This window comes from Neolamprologus brichardi, chromosome 23, assembly GCF_056152115.1.
Source record: "Neolamprologus brichardi isolate AB-2024 chromosome 23, ASM5615211v1, whole genome shotgun sequence".
NCBI lineage: Eukaryota > Metazoa > Chordata > Actinopteri > Cichliformes > Cichlidae > Neolamprologus > Neolamprologus brichardi.
The window spans coordinates 18,175,810-18,188,722 of NC_142125.1; the positions used below are offsets into that span (position 1 = coordinate 18,175,810).

Genomic DNA, 12,913 nt, shown 5'->3' on the forward strand with positions numbered 1-12,913 from the left:
TTGTAATTGCTTTGTGTTTTGTATATAAAATTATTTATTTAGTTATTTATTTATTTAGTTTAGATGTATGTATGTCTGTATGTGTGTGTGTTGTTGCATGGTTTGCTAGTGTTTAGCCTCTGCTATACCCCTGTGTCTTTTCTGTTTTACAGTTTAATTCAATAGTGGGTTTCTTATTTATTTTGATTTAATTGTTATTGTTTTTTGTTAGGATTTCAATTAAAATGTGCTGTATTGGAATGACATTTTATTCCCCTTGTGTTTTGTCTTTCCCACAAGTTTCACTTCCTGTAGAGTTACTTGGTATTTGTGGTTTGTCTTAAGGCGTTGCACACGACATAATCACCGCCTGAAGTAGGAAGTGTAGAGCACTTCTGTGTCAGAGTCCATCAGAGCTGAGCTGCTTTTAGACGACTCCGTCTTGTTGTTGATGCTGAAGCTGATCATGGTTCTCCTGTGGATGATCCTGTTGGTGGTTCTGCTCTGTGCAGACGCCGAGAACGTGACCGAGGTCAGAGAAAAGCTGGGGACCAATGTCACTCTAACCTGCTCCAATCAGACATCAGACACACATTGGTACATGGAGATCCACAGTCAGTTCAGAGCAGGTATCGGCCGCAGTCTTTCCTCAGCAGGCTCTACCTACTACTCTCCTGATTTTGAAACCAAATTTTCAATCCTGGGAAACAAACTCGTGATTAAAAACTTGACAGCAGAGGACTGCAGGCTTTACTTCTGTGGCATCAAGAGAGGTGGCAGCATTCAGTTTGTGGACACTTTCAGCCTCGTCTCAGGTAAGTAAAAGTTTTGGGTTTTTTTTACTGTAATGCTGAAAACTACAGAAGCACAAATATGTTCAAGTTTCACACCTGAAGTTTCACATAGTTTGGCTACATACATCTTTCAGCTAAAGGAAGACGTCATTAAATAGAATCAGTGTGTTTGGATAACAACAAATTGTCCATTTTTGACCTGTTATGGCCAGGATCGTTTTTCCTGTGATCATGCTCTGTCTTGTAAACCTGAAAAAAAAAATCTTACACAAGAACAACTGTGAGACTAACACGCATGTCTGAGACTGAAAGACAACATCATGTAGTTCCTAAAAACAAGTGTCTTCCTCGTGTTTTCCTAGTTACATTCTGTGTTTCAGTTTCAGGGATCGAACCAACCTTATAATTAGCAGGTGACCTGCTGAGCTACAGCCACCCCGACTGTTTTAAGTGTCAGATAGGTCTAGACCTTTGAAAATAAACAGGCTTCAAATGTTATGCAGAACTCTGTGTTCTTACAACCAGGTCAGTTTTGTTCCTTTAGTCAGTGTCTGAGAGGTCGTCACTGAAACTCAAGGCAGCTTCTTACAGTAACTTTGTACCTTTGTGTAACACACAGCCCAACAATCGTCCACACTTTGAGGTTTCAAAGGAACCAATTTGTTAAAAAGTGTTGCTGGCTGGGCCAGTTCACAACTTAATCTCAAACCTTCAAAATACAGATCACAAACATCTTAAACTAATCATCTGAAAAAGCCTCAGATGTCAGCTCAGTTTGCTTCTTTATTAGTTTCTTCATACACTCATTAATTTCTTTGGCAATCTGTCTGTCTCTCCAGCTGTGTCTGCAACATCTGTCACAGTCACCGACAATAACCGCCCAGACCAGCAATCTAACAAGGATACATTGCAGAGTGTTCGTGTCATTTTCATCTCTCTGAGCCTGAATGCTGCACTCGTTCTTGTGGTAATCTGTGAGTCTGTTTCTTTCTCTAAATCTTTCTGGTCTCTCTGCTCTTCTATAAATATCAGCACACCTCCACAGCGTGCAACATCGTGGTGCATTTAGAGGTGCAGACGTGTAACCATCAGATCACGTTTCAGAGAAGTAATGAAGCTATTTTTTGAAACATGTTTGAGCTCAAGTTAAAGATCTGCAAAAGATTTAGCTAGACTATTATTGTCATCACTCATAATCAGTAGTGTCCTTGATGTATGGATGCCGATGTTTTATGTAAAAAAAATTAATTAGTGAAAAAATTACAGTAGTATCAGTATTTCACAGCTGCAGCTCTGATGATTAGTACAAACTAATATAAACCACAATCATCTGAAATTGTTCTTTAGTGGTAGTTTTGTGGGGCCTAAATTAAAGACCTGTTGTAATGGAGATTATGTATCAGAATTTCAGGAGCCTCCAAACACACTTCTTCCGGTTCTCATAGGTTCCCCCAGTTCTGCAAGCTGTCATTCGCGTTTACGTGCCCAACCCTCCTTCTTCTTTTCAATTCTTTAACTTCTTCACTTTTATTTATTACACCTACCTACCGGAACCTACCAGGCCCGGGAGCCGTCGCCCGTCCCCTTCGAGGCCTTCCCCGAACCGCAGCTCAATTCATGTCCAAGCAATTCACCTTTACCTAGTAAAACGCTGTCAAACCTAAAATGCGGTCGTGGGCCCAGCTAGTGAAATACTTATTATGCTTATTATTTTTCTTAAATGCATGACCACATGTTCATATTAAAGGTGGAGCTGCAGAGATCTCATAAAAATCAAAAAATAAGGTTTAAATGCTTTAATAACAATGAATGAAAGAAGTAATAATGTGTGTGGGGACACTGAGGCCCTGCAGAGCCTGCTGGCTGAGAGAGAGTCAGAGGAAGGAGCTTTTATAAACTTATCAGGTGTCACATTTTGGGGGAGGAGGAGCTAACTGGACTTCCTGAAGGCTGAAAGTTTAACTTGTTAACATGTTTTTCTTGTCTTTTATTTAGAGTGTGAGATAGCAGAAAGAGATCAGTGTTACTGTGAATTAGAGCTCATACTTGTTTCTGATCAGAGTGTAGTTCAGACCTGCAGCAGCTTCCAGTCACAGTTTAAAAACTCAACTTCCTCTCTTTATGTTCTGCCAGATGTTTCAGCTGTGCTTCTGCTGTGTAGATGTTGTGCCAGATGTTGAAAGGTTTCTCTGCACAGTGGAGAAATGTGTTGTATGTGATGAGTGCTGATGTGAGTGTGATGGTGAAGTGACTCCTCTGATGGTCTGTTGGCAGGTCTGAGTTGTGTATCGCTGTCTCTGAAGAGGAGAATCAGCAAGTATCAGGCAAACCTCCCTCCAGCTGGGACCAGTGAGAGGCTGGAGGCTCCACAGGTAACTCAAAGTGTACAGGTGACCCTGCAGCTCATGCTCATTGTTCTCCTTCAGTGCTACTTTGTCCTGTACTCAGTGCTGCTGTTGTGTTTCAGTACGAGGAGATCCAATACCCCCCTACATCTGCTGCTCCTGCTACACAGAGCATTTACTACAAACTGCAGGTTCCTCACTCGTCACTGCCTCAGAGCTGATGGACACACCTGGACAGGTGGATGATACCTGGTGGATTCAGATTTTGTTGGCAGAGGTCAGTCTGACGACTCAGGACTTTCTGCTCCTCTGTTTGTGGGAGGATTTCTTTCTTCCTGTCGAGAAAATCCACAAACTTGACAAACATCAGAAATGCAGTGAGATTAATTTCAGTCAGAAACAATCTGCTCTGCTTCTGAGCTGCGAGAGACCCAAAGATGTGACAACCTTTAGCCAAACCTGCTTTAAGGTGGTTTAGGATTTAAGGTGGATATCCCAGAATTCAAAGCTGTTGTTAAAACCTTTAAATATTTATTTGTTCTGTCTCTGTTTGCATCTATTTAACAGTGTTTGTTTTAGCTGTCTAGTTGTTTATGCTATTCTGAACACACAAATCCAGTTTCCAAATAAACCAACACGATGATTCAAATGTGAGACAGAGACAGAATGCAGTGATACACTCAAAACTTAACTAAGTCAAGTTTATTTAAAGATTGGCTTTAACGGGCATCATGAAACAGCATGAAAAAAGTCAAAACTATGAAAATATCTATAAAATATAATTTAAAATTTTAGTCGCAGACAAGACATGTTCAGAATAGAAAAAAACTGAACACAAAAACAATCATAACAAAAGAGTCCCAGCTCCAAAGCCTCTGTCCCCCCATTTAGTCTGTGAGGGGCAAATAATACATTTTGAGCCTGGTATTGAAGACTGCAAGCAGCCGAGTGTTTAACAAGAAGTTGAGATGAACAGCCTGGAGATCATTCAGTTAGGGCTCCTTATGTAAGTGTGGGAATTGTAAAACCAATTCAAAAAAATGTTAAGTTTTACATTTCTACCCTCACAAGCTCCAGGTGGTAACCAAGAGATTGACAAGACCCAAATAGTCTTCCTCCAGAGGGTGTCACGGTTTCTCCTTCAAGATACAGTCAGTGAATGACTCAGAGTAGAGATGCTGCTCCTCCACATTGCACTGAGCTGTCTGAGGTAGTTTGAGCATCTAACAAGGATTGCTCCTGGACACCTTCGAGGTGTGCTGAGAGGAGGCTCCTGAACCCAAAAGAGGTCTGAGCATCTCTACTTGTGTTATTTTTAGAGTATTGTTAACAATAGATTGACTTTGAGGTCTTTGCAAATCATTGCAAATCCTGTTGTTATTTACATTTTTCACTTTCATGGCTGAGCAGCCGGTGTGTTTAGGTCCACACTGCAAACACACCAGCTGCTCAGCCGTGACAGACCCAGCTTCCAAACCTTTTTCAGAGTGGTGCTGTGTTTGCTTCAGAACATTTAAAATATATTTCTACATATGTGTGGCATTATTCATTTGATCTGTGAAATTACACTGTTGAGGAATGAACATGTATTCCAGTAAATGTGCAGATTTTGTGTTTGATTGACGCTTTCGTCTTCAGTTTAGGCATTCAGAAGTTGTAGCCTCAAATGGAAGTTCCCTCCAGTGTTAGAAGTGTTTTAAAACAACACTGTGACTGTCAGGTTGCTTTTCCTTTGTTTTTCTTACATTCAGTGTTTTCTTGTTTTGGAGTAGAAAGTGTACTTTAATGTACTTTAATGTACTTTAATTACATGTACTGTAATGTTTAGTGTTAACACATTAAATGTAACAACACCAATGAAGAGAAACCAAATCCGTTTGGTGTTTTTTTTTTTTCAAAAAAATAGTTTCATAAAGTTCTGCTTCTTGGGGGCTGTGTGGGTGTTTGTCTCAAAAACGAATCAGAACTTTAGTCACACTTTCTGAAAACGACCACAAGTGATAAACTGCAAAAAAAGTTTTCATCGTTGCTCCTCTGTAGAAAACCAATTTCCTGTTTTCAGAAATTATGACTAATCCCTTCCCACCTCCCCCTGTTGGCTGTAGCTACAGAATGCTCTTACTGGCCGATTACTCTGAGAATTGAGCACTTGGTGTGTAACTGTGACTTGTCATGATCTTTGCATTGCTTCTGCCACCGTCTTTTTCTGCCCCAAACGATTATTTTTGATAGTCGACTAGTCACCGATTATTCTTGCAATTAGTCGACTTATCAGATCCATTGTCCATAAAATGTACAGCTTATTGCACCAGCATGCATCTGCTCTTATATAACTATCATTAGCTTAGTGTTTAAGGTATGTGCTAACTAAAAATAAAGAGAAGATGATAGTTTATTAAACTTTGAATGAAATTTGCAGTTTGCCTCAGTGGAGTTTAATAAACTCAGCCGTCTGCTCCTTGCTATCTAAAATATTACAGGACACTGGAGTAAATTCTCAACCATCTCACACTTCTGTTTAATCCGTTTTCTGTTTGACATTTACTCAGCTGTGTGAAAACTAAAACTTTAATCTCAGTCAATCTGATTTACTCAGGAACAAATAAATCACTGAAAAAAACAAACAATATTTTTATTTTATTAAAGTTATCTAAGTGACTTATATATCATGTTTAACCTGAGTAGCGAAAGACCGCAGGGATCTGATAACGATATGCTGGGAGTTCACTGTTCTCACCGGCTCTAGTGAGCCTTGAACCCCGGCTAACTATCGAGCTGGTGGATAACAGACGTCTCCAAAATCGTCTACTTTTCACTTTTACTTGAGTAATGATATTTTAAAGTAATGCTACTCTTACTTGAGTACAATTTTTGGATACTCGACCCACCTCTGCGCGTCGACTATTGAATTAGTCGTCGATGTAATCGTGTCTAGTCGACTAATCATGGCAGGCCTACTGTTAATGTTAATTTTAATTTGCATTACTGGAAATCTGGGCCTCGGTGTACACAATTTCAAATCTATGCATAAGCTCACTTAAATCTTTTCAGTCATTTAAGTCAATAAAAGCCTGAAATTACCATGATGTTCATGCTGAAGATGTGTTTCTTTGCTGTGAAACACATGTCTGTGTAGACACTTCTGCATTTCATAAGTGGGAAGTTTGTATGCTATACTAAACAGGGTCAAAAGTTTTATGTTTCTATTATACTAGTGCTGCATGGTGATGCATTACCAGCTAAGCGGAAATGATTGAAGATGTGACTAATTTTAGACTTCTCAGTTGTTGGAGCCCGGGTTCTTTTCTACAGTGGTTCCTTTATTTATGATGACTTTATTTGCTGTAGGAGGGTATTTAATACTGATTGTGCTCTGGTCAGGCGGTGGGAGTAAAAAGCTAATCTCTGGATAAATAAAAGACTTCACTTAAGCTTTCACACTCTCATGTTAGCTTAGAGTCAGGATTTATTTTAAATCAAATTATGAAAAATATCAACAACCAGTTAAAGAGCAGTGTAGTGTCATCTGTGCATAAACTGACTGCATGTATACAACAACATTATAACAATAAAATTATGAGATCAAATTGCTCTCTATTGCTAAGATGAAAAGGTTTTCTTTTTCCAGAGAGCGATTTCTTCAGTTAAACTGTGAAGGAAAGTGCTTTGATGTTTCGATGAGAGCAGCATTGTGGTCAAGTGGTGGGAGGATGAACTGCCTGTACTGTTGACAAAAATAGAATCACCTAAAATATAATTAACACATATGCCCTCACAGACTTCAAGCATTCCAGCAGTTGTGTGATATTTTTGCTGAGAGGGAAAGACTGCATGTTTTTACAGCATTATATTCTACTTTCCATATACATAGGCTGTGCAGAGATAATGGATATATCGGGTAAAGGATGCAATGTTAAAAATGTTGCTTTCATTTATTGTATCCTTGTTAAAACCCAAATATCAACAGCAGTGTCATCTGCATATAAACTGAGTCCATGAGTTTGGCATTATTACACGTTTACTGCAAACTGGATCGAAAAAGAAAACATCACAGCAGCAAAGATGGAGAGGTTTTCATGTGACAAACAGCAGACATTGTTGTGCCACCTTTGAGCTGTATGAGTGTGAGTTACAAAAGCTGCGGTGTGGTCAGGTGATAGACGGTTTAATAGTTACCAGGTGGGATTTTTCAGCCTTTGACTGCAGTAATGCTCTTGTTTTCTTATTTCAGAGAGCTGTGAATCAACACTGTGGTCACACTGATGAAAATATACAATGACTTCAACACCATAGAATAAAGCTGCAGAGCACTTTGTTTTCACAGCATTTCTTTGACTAAAGCTGATAAAAATCTTCTTAAAATGATCTCAGCTTTTTAAACTTATCACATTTAAATGTAACTATTTGAAATATGCAAATGCAGCTCTAAAATGAGTATACAGCATAAACACAGTGCACCATAAAGGACTTTAAAAGTAATTTTGTGCAAGTGAAATATTTACTGAAATGCTCAAACAGGATCCTAACGGGAGTTTTACTTGGCATGCTAGTAGAAGTATTAATAATAGTGATACTGATAACGGTAATAATATTAAAACATTAAAAAAATAATTTTAGTAAAATAAGGAGGTGGTTCTTCTAATACTATAATTTGATTGTAAAGCGTTCCAACCAGGAAAAGCAGCATTTCATAGATATATAAATACTATGATAATCACTGAGTGCTAAAGGTTAGAAAACATATTTGTGAGTGAATTGAGGGTCGTTTTTTTATACACAGCTGGCATTTTAAAAAAAGGACAAAAAAAACCATCTGACAGAGAGTCGAGTGTGACTTCACAAGAAACATTGTGAAACCACATCCTCGTTCGCCCTCAGCCCTGAAGGAGGCTACTGACAGATGCAATCTGTTCTAAACTGGTTAGCGTTGGCACTGAACTCATTTAATCTTCATATTTAATCTGTATGTGGTCATGTTTTTTACTAAATTCTAGGTTTGGTTTTATTGTTTTGGGGGTTTCTTTAGTGTAATTAATTCAAAGTGGCTGAAAATTTAAAGCCAAATACTCTTCAATTTGTTTTTTCATGCATGAATCAGCAGGTGTCATCGCTGACATGAGGTGAGAAAACTTGCATCTGCTTTTTAACCCAGAGGTGAGAGATGTCATCATGCAACTGAATCCTCCTAAATCCTCAGATGGAGACTTAGTTTTGCCTGTACAGCCTTGGTCCAGTTACACGGGCAGACTGTCATATGAATGTCATATGTTGTCTAACTAAATGCACACTTACACTACTTTTATTGCCCAATGTCTCATTTTCATCCATTTAATCACCTCCTTAACTGAGGTTTCTAGGTGGGGATTGGGGTTGTCTAGTAACAGTCTGAGCTTTTCATAAACATAAACCAAGAGTCCATTTTACGGTACATAGAAAATGATTTTGTCAAAGTGACATCAGATTTATTTTTTTAACATTAGTACACTAATTTAAAGTTGTCTGTGGGCCCCTTCAGAGATGAGGGACAGGATGTCCTGAGGAGGCGGATGGTTCTCTCTCTCTTCAAAAACTGTAAAAATGGACCCAACACACTGTTTATGAGTTTTATTGCCACTTCTCACAGGTAGTGTCTCTCCATTCACAGCTGGTCTTGGCACAGACACCTCCTGCTCCAGTCTCCGGCTTCACTATAACAAAAGAGACGCCTTATTAACCAGATCGTCACCACCTGTGGCCTCACCTCCCTCCCTGGCACTGACCCCCTGAGCACCACAGTTACTGCATGAGACATAATGTGATTGCAGTAAGACGTTACTCTGGAAGGCATAACACCCAACACTGCTAAAATCTGATGTCACTTTGACAAAATCATCCATGTACACATGTTACTTCCCGCTTTTATTTTACCAACTATAACCAAAAATTCTGCATCCTTAACTCTGAGCACACCCAGGTTGGAAATGAAAATGTAATGGTTCACCATGCGGGGATGTCAGTGGTTGTGGACATTAGCAAACTAACTCTGACTCAACAAAGCACTCATACTAATTGTGGGAAGTACCTTTTCCACAGTCTGACAGGTGTGGGTGCTGTAACAAATATTGGGTAAAATCTTTAAACCAGCCACAGGGATGCTGGACTGGTGTCAGTTTTTGGGGGGAGTTTTCTGTGATATTGAGGAATTTTCTGAGATAGTAATCCTGCGAGGTCATCTTCAAAAACAACCGAATATGTAAACACAACTCTTTAACTGGGATTAAAACAAAATGAAGCTATGAGATTAGTCCAGGTGTAAAATGAATGGTGGGGTTGTTATTTGAAGTAATTCATTTTATCTCTTTTTTTACTTTATTAACAAATGCAGAGACAAATTCTTTACCCTTAGCCTAAAAATGTGAAAACTGTGAAACACATCTGAGCAGTTGTCAATTTGATGCTTCACGTAACAATTCCCACAAACAACCTGACTGAATGCTAAGAGCAGCAGGACTTCATGGAACTTTTAAGGAAAACTTATTTTTCTTACTTGTGTGGCTCAAACCACCAGTTTAACCCTAAGCAAAAAAAAAAAGCGTCTTGAAAGCTCAGTAAAAACTAGCACTGAACTTAATTGTCCTAAGACTTCAGCTGGATCAGGTTAGTCAACAGTTCACAGTGTGTCCATGTAACTTGTTGGAAGGAGTTGGCTAATGCTAACATGGTGCCACAAGCTAAAGAGGCTCTTGGAAAGCAAACCTCTACTACTAACCACCTTTAGCCGTAATAAGTTAAACTAATTGTTTTCTGTGTGACTTAATCAGTCTCTTATACCATTGTTACAACTTTATTAACGTTGCTTCACTGCATTGTGGTATTGTGGGTATTTCAGTTGGATTGAGGTCTGAACTTTGATTGGGCAGCTGGCGACTGCAGCATCTTGATTCTGCCCTTTGTTTGAACCGTTTTAGATTTGCTGTTGTTCTTGGGATCACTGTCCTGCTGCACAGCCTCGTGTTTGCCAAGCTTTAGCTGTCAGACAGATGGCCTCACATCTGATTCTAGAATACTTTGGTATACAGAGGAGTTCATAGTTAACAAGCCCAAACTATTACACCTTATCAACTATAATGACAGTTACTATGAGGTGTTTTTACACTAAAACTGTGTACAGAAGTCAAGGTGTTTCCTGAAGTCATGTGGCTGTTTTTGAAAGAGTTACTTGTTGCTTTCTTCAACTACTAGATGGCATTGGAGAACACCCAGTATATCACTGTGGTGCCACAGACATCTCATTCAATTTATTATGTAGTTGAGAACCGCCAAATATGAATATGAGCTGTGAAAATATTTGTGAGGAGTTATGAAAATAAAAAAATAAAATTGGTCTTGAAATGTCATTTTCAGGTCAAAATGGTCAACTTTGGGTTGGATTTGGGTCAAAGATGGACATTTTTAGATTTTTCTTTTACATGTGTGAACCAAATTTCTTCAAAATAGGTGCTGTAGACCCTTTTTGTATAAGATATGTGTAAAAAAACAGACTTGACACATGTGCAAAATTTCAGCAGTTTTTAAGGATGTTCACTATTCAAAACAGTTATTCATTTGCTGCAATAAGAAGAAGAAGAAAAAGAAATGGAGCAGATACTATAGGGCCTCCCCAGTGCTCCTGCCGGAAGTAAACTAACCCTGAGGGGGTTTTTTTTGTTTTTTTTAACAAAGCGAAACAAACAATAAAATTCAACTAATGTAAGAAAACATGACTTTCAAACTAACTAAACAGAAAATAGTGGTAAGTGGACTGATTCTTTTATGGCACTTTCTACTCTATCTGAGCACTCAAAGCACTTTACACAACATGCTTTATTCTGTTTTAAATTTTAAGTTTTAACCCTGGATGACGTTTCAGGACTTTTGGCTCGTTACAGTCCTGTAATATACTGCAGCACTCTGAATCCACTTGGGGGCGCTGTGGTTTTACAAAAGAAGGTGTGCAGCTCAACTGAACAGAGTTCCAATAGCACAAGCAGAGTGTTTTTAGTAGTGTTTGCAGTAAAAATGTTGAACTAAAAGTAGTACTAGCATCAAAAGGAGAAGTGCATATAGTGAGTTTAATAAGTACTGCAGCTATAGCAGTAGTAGAAGTAGTTTTTAAATGGCAGATGCAGCACTAGTCTCTCTGGTCACACAGTATTACTCCAATCACCCAGGAGTACCAGCATTAAGCGCACGTACTTTAGAGATTTAGAGAGTCGTAGTAAAAGTTGTAGTATTATCACTCAGTGTTGTAGCAGCTGTGGTACTCACACCAGCTTCAGGGGAGTTCCTGATGGTGTTGGGTTTTTTCTGAAATAGCAAAAATAATTGCAAAAATGCAAATAAACAAAATAGCTCTAAGTTATATTAAAACAAAGTAAACAGAAATGTCACGTGTTTCACTGAGTACAGATCTGCATGAAGCCAGAGTCCTTGCGCCACGATAAGAACGGAAGTAAAGGTGTGAGGCTGTCAAAATAAAAGCACTGTTTCTTTTGCTGTTTATAATAAACTGCCCGTTCATTTTTTTTCCCTTGAAATAGGCTCTTCCTTGAATGTTGTGTAATAATAATTTCTCATGTTAAAGACCTTGGGGTAATGTGATATCCTGACAGAGCACTCCACTCAGACTGTTGGCTTACTTCAGGTTCCTGAATTTCTAAGAGTAATGCTTCTTCAGCTTTCTGCTGTCTAGTAGGACCAGCTCACAGTTTGACACTGTCTGCATTAAAGATTGGATTAGGAAAGGTTAGGCTGAATCTCATGACACTGATCCTGGCTCTCATTCAGGTTTCTTCCTGTTAAAAAGGATTTCATTCTCCCCACTTTTGCCAAGTGCTGTTCAAAGGGAGTCATCTAATTGTTGGGGTTTTTTTTCTCTGATATTGCAGTATAAAGCATACTGAACTCACTGTGGTTTAAATTGGTTCTCTATAAATAAAACTGAATTAAATTGGCAGATCATGGATCCAGTAGTGGTTTTTGATATAGGCGAAATGGGCGGTTGCCCAGAGTGGCATCGTGGTGGGGGCGGCATCATGGCATTGGCAAAAAAAAGTTGGTTGCACCCATGCTGCCCCCACATCATGCCAGCGCATTTTGGTGGTTGAATGGGCACCGATCAGTTTTCTATTGCCAATTTGCGGGGAGAAAAGGCGCCCTGCGTTTGTAAGGAGTGCCTGCTGCTTGCCACACAGTGAGGAGAGGGGCGGGGCGGCGGGGGATTCTCTGGCTGGCATCTATAGCCAGCCTGCAAATTAAAACAATATAAAAACAAAAACAAACCAACAAACTAGGGCTGTCAATGCAGTTATCAACTGATTAGTGCGATTAAAAATTTTAACGCAATTAATCCATTTGGAGCGCAGAATCACTCAAAATCCCTGAAATGTCTCTGTCAACGCATTTTGGGCAGTTTGTCCAAAGTTTGTCCATTCTGCGCTCCAGATGGGTCGCATAATTAATTTTGATGAAGGCGTTAACGCGTTAACATTGACAACCCTACAACAAACACAAAAACTGAAGACATTATGATGTAGACTCATAATTTGCACCGATGTGTTTTCTAAATTCTTTCGCACACATAGACGTGAAAAGTGAGTGCGAGGGCCCTCGGTGCGCCTGCTTGGTGCTGGGCTGAAGTCTCACACACAACCTGTTGAAAGGGGAGGGGGCTGCTTCCAAATAGTGCACACTTCATTCACAATATTGTCAATCCAAGCCCATTATGTATTAATTATTTTTCCTGGGTTTTGTGAAATCCCAGAAAAAAATGTACAT

At 39.2% G+C, this 12,913-nt stretch overlaps 1 protein-coding gene across 2 annotated transcripts; it reads left to right on the plus strand.

Moving 5' to 3' along the window:
- Positions 1 to 430: 430 nt before the first annotated feature.
- LOC148096078 (uncharacterized) lies at positions 431 to 3,364 on the plus strand. Of its 2 annotated transcripts, XM_087836426.1 has the most exons (4): positions 431 to 794; positions 1,613 to 1,747; positions 3,048 to 3,145; positions 3,241 to 3,339. In XM_087836426.1, the coding sequence occupies exons 1-4, from the start codon at positions 431 to 433 to the stop codon at positions 3,337 to 3,339; spliced, it is 696 nt and encodes a 231-aa protein (XP_087692552.1). The 2 variants fall into 2 exon arrangements, with proteins under 2 accessions (XP_087692552.1, XP_087692551.1); XM_087836425.1 differs by having other exon boundaries at positions 3,048 to 3,364.
- Positions 3,365 to 12,913: the final 9,549 nt, after the last annotated feature.

Excerpts from the sequence above, each read along its gene's own strand:
- LOC148096078 (XM_087836425.1), top strand. The coding sequence starts at position 431 with ATGCTGAAGCTGATCATGGTTCTCCTGTGGATGATCCTGTTGGTGGTT. Across the intron at positions 795-1,612 it reads CACTTTCAGCCTCGTCTCAG|CTGTGTCTGCAACATCTGTC; the intron begins GTAAGTAAAAGT and ends CTGTCTCTCCAG. Across the intron at positions 1,748-3,047 it reads ACTCGTTCTTGTGGTAATCT|GTCTGAGTTGTGTATCGCTG; the intron begins GTGAGTCTGTTT and ends GTCTGTTGGCAG.